The following is an 8,627-nucleotide window of genomic DNA, read 5'->3' on the forward strand; positions in this document are numbered from 1 at the left end:
ACACACACACACACACACACACACACACACACACACACACACACACACACACACACACACACACACACACACACACACACACACACACACACACAACACAAGACTAATGAGGACAACAGCAGAAACCTGGCCTGGTTCTGTACTGGTTCATGTAATTGCATCCTTCAGTAGAAAAGGTGTCAGAGAGCCAAAGAGGACTACTAGTATGTGTGCCCTTCAATGTGGGTAGAGTCTGGCCAAGGTATCAATTGTGAATGAAGACGTTCTGCCTTACAACATGTCCGTTGACCTTTAATTAGAATAGAGTCTTGGTAAATAGATTTTAAAATAGAAGCTTCATGAAACCAAATGTCAGAGGTTGAATGAATGTCTGAGGATGAGGGATCCAACTTACTACAGTACTCTATATGGTTTTGGAATGTTAGAGATATAAAAGCAACCCCTCAATGTTCTACATCCCCTTAACAAGTGATTTGATATGGGACACAATACATTTAGTAACAAACAGATTGCAGTATCATCTCCCCAGACTTGGTTCTCAAGGGTAACATTCAGTGTTTCAGACTTTTCTTAATTATTCAGCCTACACATGTAAAGTCTGTTCCAAATTGATGAGATCTGAAGAGACATGTTGATGGAAAATAACTCAAAGCATCATTATAGCTTCTCTACATAATTTGTGTATTTCTCCCAGAGAAGACAGTAGTATCATGGATCAAATCTCAAAAAAATAATTTCCTATTATCTTAGAAGTCAGGAACATTCTGAGATCAAATGTGAAGTGAATTTAAAGTGAGATAAAAGAAGAAAAGAAAAAACTAATTCGACAAAAATAAATCATCAAATACCAGGAAATAGTTTTTTTCAACAACAATTCAATGTTAATTGTATGTATATACAGTACAGTACACGTTTGTGCAAAAACATGGATTCAAAAGACATTACATTATGAGCGGATCATTTCAAGGCACATATAATGTAATACCATAACATCATTTTTTGTTGAACAAAAACTGAAATAGTTGCTTTCCATCTTTCTGGACAGACATGCTTGTTCCAGTTAAATCTGCTATGTGTTTAACACCCATCTTTCTTTCTCAACTATAACAAACAGTACAGTTTCCTTACGCTGTAATTCTACTTAAAGGAAAGCGTAAGACGCATACGTATGACTTGTGCATGAGTCAAGTCCATTAAAACAATCTTTCAACAGCTTTGGAAACAATCAAAAGGTTCAACAAAGCTTGATTACTTCTACCATTTCAAAAACTCTATATCCAAGTTGTGGTAAGTGACCAGTGGCCAATAACATAGGAGTGGGTTGTTATTGAGAGATTGTATTCGTAAAGCATTCCAGAGTAGGAGAGGTGAACTAGAATCAGGTCCCTCCTGTCCATTGAATTCTTATTCAATATGATCTAAAAGGCTAAACTGATCCTAGATCAGCACTCCAAACTAAGGGGTCCATGCAGCTTTTAGACCAACAGATCTCTCTGTTATTTGTTGTTGTTGTGATATGTGAAGATGAGAGAGATGTCACTCACTGCAGCAGGACGACATCGGTAGAATCTCTGTTCAGTACTAAGCAATGTCCAAGAAATGAATGTAATGACTAATTGACCATAATGAACAACTCTGCCCTCTTGTGGTACATTTGAAAGCACTCTCTCTCTCTCTCTCTCTCTCTCCACCCTGTCTCACTTTCTCTATTTCTCTCTCTCTCTTTCTCGCTCCCTTCCTCCTTCCCTCTGTCCCTCATCCTCTCTCTCTCAAATCCTTACCGTGAGAAAATATTTCTCTCCAAATATAATTTCCTGAATGGCTGGTTTTATATTGGTTCTCTCTGTCACATCGAGTTGACACAGCAAGTCTAATTTACATAACCCACAATTATTTCAATTCCCATTGCCAAAACATGGGATAGCCATATCTGTTATGGACACTGTGCTTGTTAGATTCATCACTGGTGAGGCAAATTTTTTAGCAATGAGTACACTGTCTGGCTATCACACGACTTCAAAATGGCCCAGTGGTTATGGAGCTCAAATCAGAACCAAACTGAATATAAAATGGCCCAGCGGTTATGGAGCTAAAATCAGAACCAAACTGAATATAAAATGGCCCAGCGGTTATGGAGCTCAAATCAGAACCAAACTGAATATAAAATGGCCCAGCGGTTATGGAGCTCAAATCAGAACCAAACTTTATATAAAATGATGAGAGAACTCTGATTGGACAAATCTGTCTGCACAGAACCGAGTAACACAACTTCAAGAAACCAATAACTTATAAATCAATTAGCATTTTAACTAAGGGAATATAAAAGGTAGCTGAATTCAACATTATAGTCCAGCTGGTGTATAAATTACATTGTAGACACAGGGGTCTATGAAATATATACTGTACAGGGTACTGTATGTAGTTAAGTGTATGTGTTAATACAAAGGGGGTTCTATAACACTCTGTTGTGCAAAACCATCATGCACGGCAAAAGTCTGTGTCTGCTTGAACATTGTTCTTGCAATATACTGTGCTATTGTTCCCCACAGGGAAGTCTCTGAAGCCTATGCCCCCATTAGGGGTATACATGGGCTGTATGCGGTAGTCTCCTTTCAGGAGCTGCTCGTTGTTCAGGGACACTATCTGGAAACTGGTCTCAGTCATTTCCAGTATAGAGTTATCCTTTTTGGTTCCTGCCTCTCCATAGTCATCTTTTCTCCTGCCCTTGTTGTATTTCCAATTGGTCGAGGACGACCGGTCCTTCTTGTGCATGTGCCAGCAGAATATGCTGAGGAGAAGCACCAGAACAACAATCACAGCGCCTCCAATGAGGCCAGCCAGGAGGAAGGGAGAGCTGGGGTCCTGCTGGGTGGCCTGCTCCGGCCACAACGGACCTTTATTATTATCTGGACCATAGGAGACCGGCTTAGTCACAGCCTCTGAACACACTGTATCATCCTTGGGCCGGTAGTTATTGAACACGTCTAAGGGGATGACACAGATTCGGTAGGTGGATTTAGGCTCGAGGTTGGCCAACCGTATGCCCCGGTGCTCCCCTCCCACCATCCTATCCCGGACCGTGTCTCCAGACAGGCTGGGACCCATCTTGGCCCAGGTGACCTTGTAGGCTGTGACAGGGAAGGAGGCCACCCAGCTGACGTGGATGGCTGAACCGTTGAGTATGGTGAACTTGATTTGCAGGTTCTCCCGCTCTGGGTCCAGGGGTGGCAGGTTAGTCCTCTGTTCCCCGTCTCTGGGAGGGGAAGAGGAGAAGAGAGGGGGGTGTGGGTGAGGTGTGGGTGAGGAGGGGAGCCTGGAGGGGGGAGAGAGGGAGTGCATGTCTGATGGGGAGTTTGTCGAGGAGGGAGGGGAGCGGGAGGTCAGGCCTGGTGAGGTGGGGGGCAGGTTGATGGGCGGCGGGGCAGTTGTGGTGCTGTGAGGGCACTGGATCAGCTCAGTGTTCAGCTCTCTGATTACCATGCCACGGACCCTCTCAGGCTTCTGGCACATGAAGCCGCGCACGTTGAGGGAGGTTGGCAGGGACTTTAACCACAGTATGACCCAGTTAATGCTGCAGTCACACAGCCAAAGGTTGTTCCGAACAGTGAGCTGTCTGAGGCTGACGAGGCCGTCAAAGACCCCCTGTGTCAGGGACTGCAGCTGGTTGTTGGAAATATCCAGTCTCTCTAGCCTTCTCAGTCCCTCGAAAGACGTCACAGGGATCTCATTCATCTGATTATCCTGAAAGTTCAGCTTCACCAGAACGTCCCCCGGGAGCAGTGGGGGTGGGTAGGTGAGGGAGTTCCGCGCCAGAGACAGCTCCCGGAGCGTTACCAGGTCCTGGAAGGTTCCAGGTGCCACACCCTCGTCTGTCAGCAGGTTCCCATCCAGCAGGAGGCGCTCTAACCTCGTCACATTCCTGAACGCCTCCTCTGCGATAACCGCGATCCGGTTCTCGTCCAATCGCAGCTCTTTGAGATCTTCCGGTAGACCAATAGGGACGCTGCTCAGGTGATTCTTTGTAAGGAAGAGCATCTTGAGGCTGATTGCCTCTCTGAACGCCCCTTCTTCCACCCCAACCGTGGAGATGGAGTTATCGTCCAGGTGTAGCTCTTCCAGCCACAGCAGCTGGGCCAGTGCGGTCCGGGAAATGGTCTGGATATTGTTCTCCTGCAGGTGCAGCACCCGAACATTCTTGGGAAGGTTGATGGGGAACTCGTCAAGCTGGTTGCCGTAGAGATAGACATTCTCCACGGAGGCTATGTGGTGAAACTCCAAGGGGAAGCCGGCATTGTTTATCTGGTTGTTGTGGAGGTAGAGGGTCTTGTAGCCCTCTCCGATCCCTAGAGGCACCGAGGTCAGGCTTCTCTCATTGCAGTAAACAAAGGTCCTGTCACAGCGGCACTCCTCTGGGCAGCTGGACCCGGACGCCCGGGAGAACTGCATGTGCAGGCCCAGCAGTATGGGTATCCACGGCCTGAGGACAGAGACCCAGTCCTTATTCCACACACGCCCTGACTGATGGAGCTCCATTATTAACAATATGACATACGGACGATTTGTCGTGAGAAAAATGACAAATTCCAACAAACAACCACCACAACAAAAAAAGGAACAAAAACAATAAAAATCCAAAAGAGGAAAAAAATGTTGTGTAACAAGCTGCTTAGTTCCCTGCCCAAGCAGTCAGCAGTGGTGGAGCGGCGGCAGCAGCACTGCTGGAGGAGGCCTCTGGTGGTAATCCCTCAGTAATTGCCTGTCCTAAGCCTCCCAACACAAGAGCAATGGTCTCATTAAGCAATGCACCTCCTTCGCCGGCCTCCATCCACGCTCGCTCGCTATGGGGACGACAGAAAAGCTCATCACATTTTCACTCTCAGTCAGCCGCTGCAGAGCACTGTGAGGGCCAATTTAAAATGGTGGCTACCAGAGAGCCGTGTAACGTACACTCAGGGTTATCATTGGAGAGCCCTCCCTCCTCCTTCTCTTCCTCTCTTTCAGTCTCTCTCTCTTGCTGTTTCTCTCTTTTGCTTCACACAAGGCTGGGCACAGACTGATGTAGCCTCCGTTGGACTTGAAATTTGGATCCAGAGGCCTATTTCAAAGAAACAAATAGAGAAATCAGTGGGCTGTTCTTTCTTAGAATGCTTGTGTTTCCTCTATATAAACATGAAGGAATACTTTCATTTGAATAAGTCAAAGACAAAGTGAGGAGTTGTCAATTGGATAGAACAGACTGGTGCATGGTAATGAGTTTGACTCTTATTTCATATTCCTCACCAGACATGTAATGCAGCAGTGGATATAATTTAAAGAAAGTTGATGTTGAACCATGCTCTTGTTGTAAAAAATAATTAGATATCACTTACATTACAGTGGTCTTACAGTGTAATTACATTAGAATGAACAATGTAAGAAGTATTGTAACTCATAATTACAAAGTTGTAAAAATGAAGTGTCTATGAATATTTCAGTAAAGCATTGTGGGTTTAATCCATATCAAAATCAACAATGGAAACATAATCGTGTGTTGTACTTTTTTAAACTTCAGCCTGTGCTGAAGCTGACAAGAAATACTGAATGAACTCAACACAGAGAGAGAAATAAATACATAGAAAAACAAATGCATACATAAATGAATAAATAGATCAATAAATAAAGTAAATTGAGTCTGGAATAAAGACAAGCTGGCAAATGTCTTATGAGCGCTGAGTCGTGAAGTGAATGATGCTGAAGAGATCACTGGCTCTGTGCACTCAAACTTGTAGAGGGCATTGAGGTGTTTAATCTGTCAAATGCCGCGGTGATGGACAGAGCTCTGCTCCACTGCACTCACAAGAAGCACAGAGCAGTCCTCCAATGGTAATGAGAGAGAGAGAGAGAGAGAGAGAGAGAGAGAGAGAGAGAGAGAGAGAGAGAGAGAGAGAGAGAGAGAGAGAGAGAGAGAGAGAGAGAGAGAGAGATGCACATGACATGAAGAATAACATTTTATAACACAGCCCTTACACAGAGAGAGAGAGATGCACAGAAACATCAGTGAAAACAGTTCTATTTAAATAAAAAATGTGATTCAGTTGTTTTTGTTAGAGGGGGAAGAGCAACTTGCAACTGAGGCTAAAGCTGGACATGATGAACATGGGCTGTCAACAGAGATAAAACTGGACAAATGTCTACTGTTCGGAGGGAAACTAAGATCGATGTGGACTACTACTTCTCTGAAGGAAGAGGTGCTGAATGCACAAGGTCACAAGACAAGACACAATACTCTAGTGAAGTTGAATGCCCTAAATATGCAGTTAATGACGATTGTGCTTTAAAACATACAACCTCCCTGGAGAGTTGACATCTTTAATTAACTTGTTATGCAAAGAGATGTAAGAGAATACATTAAAGTGGGCCAATACAGTTTGTATTCAAGCAGTCACAAATAAACTTGCAACCCACCTCCCATAATTGACAATATCACCACTATCCATCTCAGACAGTATCATTTTTTAAAGCTGTTTGGACTGATCTTCAGATATGACCACATTAATTCATTATAAAGGTAGTTAAGAGATGAAGGGGGCAGGTAATGATATTACACATGACTGGCTGTCACTTCCTCAAATGTCATCCAAATTGGCTAAGACATTATCTGATGATGTATTGTAACTCTCCACTGTTTACACTGTCAGGGCAGGAGGATCAGAAGCCTGGCTGATAAGGAGGTTAGTTGGTGTGCCTCCCCCCGCAACGAATGGTAGACTGCAAAACATGGATCACCAGTTTCTATCTGGATACATATTGATTTATCACAGGTAAAGCCTCGGCAACGTCCGTAAAAACCTTGGCCGATGTCTCAATCATAGCCTTCAATTTTAAGGTTGATTACAGTCGCCAGCAGCAGCGTAGGTAAAAGTTCCTCATCATTACAAAATGTGTCACAGAACGCAGGTGAATTTCAAACGCTGCGCAAAAAGAGTGACTATAGCGAGAGACTTGCGGTGCCAATTTATTTAATGTCTGAAATTGCTCACTTGCAGTGTCTTATTCAAATACAATAAACACATATAAATTGATTTTGTTGAAAATATGCAGTTAGTGTTGCAGGCTTGTTTTCCATTTCGACATAAACATAATATGTGTGCGTAAAACATATGCGTAAAATCAAATTAATTATATTTTAGTTAAAGCAGCAATCTGCGACTGCTACATCAATTTTTAGACTTAAAAATGTATGGTATATGCCCATTGATACTTAAAGAATAGCACTTAAAAGAATATAACTTATGAATGCCTCATGACCTTAGTTTAACTGTCATACCACACCAAACCCCAAAACACAAGTTTGCTTTACTCTATTGCTTGTAAACAATGCAATTGTAAACAAACAATGTATAGCCTCAAAACATAGTTGAAACTACAATTGTTATATCATGGATGGTCAGTCCTTGCATCCATAGCTCTGTCTATGAATTTGAGAGTGGTGACATTAGTCCAGCCCCATCCATCCCTCAGCTCTTTATCAAATCAGTGGCGGGGTACCACTCTGTTATTGTTTCAACTGCAGATTGCCCATTTAAAGTTTTAATATATATATCTATATTTACCATCGCAGGGCTATTATATACCTAGTGGACAGCGTAGTATGTATTTCATAACGCATGTCCAGATGTTAGCGATAAAACGTAGGATAGCCTATCCGCTACCAGTAGTAAGACGGGCAACAACAAAGTAATGTGTCTTACTTCACCTTTTTCGGAGATGCTGAAAGCCGTTTTACTGTATATCCATTGAGCATGGTGAACTATCCCTGGTCAGATCCCCCCAGTAAATGACACCTAGCGCAGGCGTTTACAATTTCAGGCAACGCTGCGATTCCACATCTTGACGGGTGTACTCCGTAGTCCTAGTGACTCTGTCCGAGAGTCCCCGAAGGTGGGTGGTGTTGCGGGGGACATGCTGTCCACTTGGGTCCGGGTCCAGGCAACGATTCAGTTTATCCGCAGTACGATGCCCCAGCAGCAGTCCTTTGCCTCTTGGGCTGGTTCAGAGGCGCCCCCGAGTTCCGTGTTGCCTTCAAAAGATGAAATGATTACATTAGGCGAAGAACGGGGGACTTTTGGCACCCACCTCTTCCCCGTGTACACCCGAATGCAGCGGCAGAGCGCTTTTCCCAATGCAGCGGTCCGATCTCCCAGTCACAGTGACTAACATCTGATAGTTTATTGCTAATGCAAGAATTGCCTTTTCCCTTGAAACCCTTGGGAGACGTTTACTGCAATCAATTCAGCTGATAGCGATCTATCCTCACTGCCACTGCTCTCTCTTTCTCTCTCTCTCCCTCTCTCTCCCCCTCTCTCTCCCTCTCTCTCTGCAAAGGAGCTTTATTGGCATCTGTTTAAATTGCCACAGCAAGTGAAATAAACAATAAACAAAAGTGAGAATAATTAAAAGTATCAACAAAAAACTTTCAGAAAATAACAGTCAACATTGCACTCACAGTGGATTCAAAAAGATAAAGATATTTCTAGTGTTATATTATCAGCTATCTACTGAATTTCAGCTATCTACTGTGTTTTAGCTTTAGCTATCTAGCTATCTAGCTCTGTGTTTTAGCATGGTGCAAGTCGTTGTAGTACACT

At 43.7% G+C, this 8,627-nt stretch overlaps 1 protein-coding gene across 1 annotated transcript; it reads right to left on the reverse strand.

The window, feature by feature from the left end:
* Window positions 1-215: 215 nt before the first annotated feature.
* On the reverse strand, window positions 216-8,314 carry LOC124046660 (leucine-rich repeat transmembrane protein FLRT2-like). The gene is made up of 2 exons (XM_046367286.1): window positions 7,736-8,314; window positions 216-5,095 (listed from the first exon to the last, which is right to left on the reverse strand). Exon 2 carries the CDS (start codon window positions 4,531-4,533, stop codon window positions 2,479-2,481), a length of 2,055 nt encoding a protein of 684 aa, XP_046223242.1. The 5' UTR covers window positions 4,534-5,095; window positions 7,736-8,314; the 3' UTR covers window positions 216-2,478.
* Window positions 8,315-8,627: the final 313 nt, after the last annotated feature.

This window comes from Oncorhynchus gorbuscha, linkage group LG10, assembly GCF_021184085.1.
Source record: "Oncorhynchus gorbuscha isolate QuinsamMale2020 ecotype Even-year linkage group LG10, OgorEven_v1.0, whole genome shotgun sequence".
Taxonomy (NCBI): domain Eukaryota; kingdom Metazoa; phylum Chordata; class Actinopteri; order Salmoniformes; family Salmonidae; genus Oncorhynchus; species Oncorhynchus gorbuscha.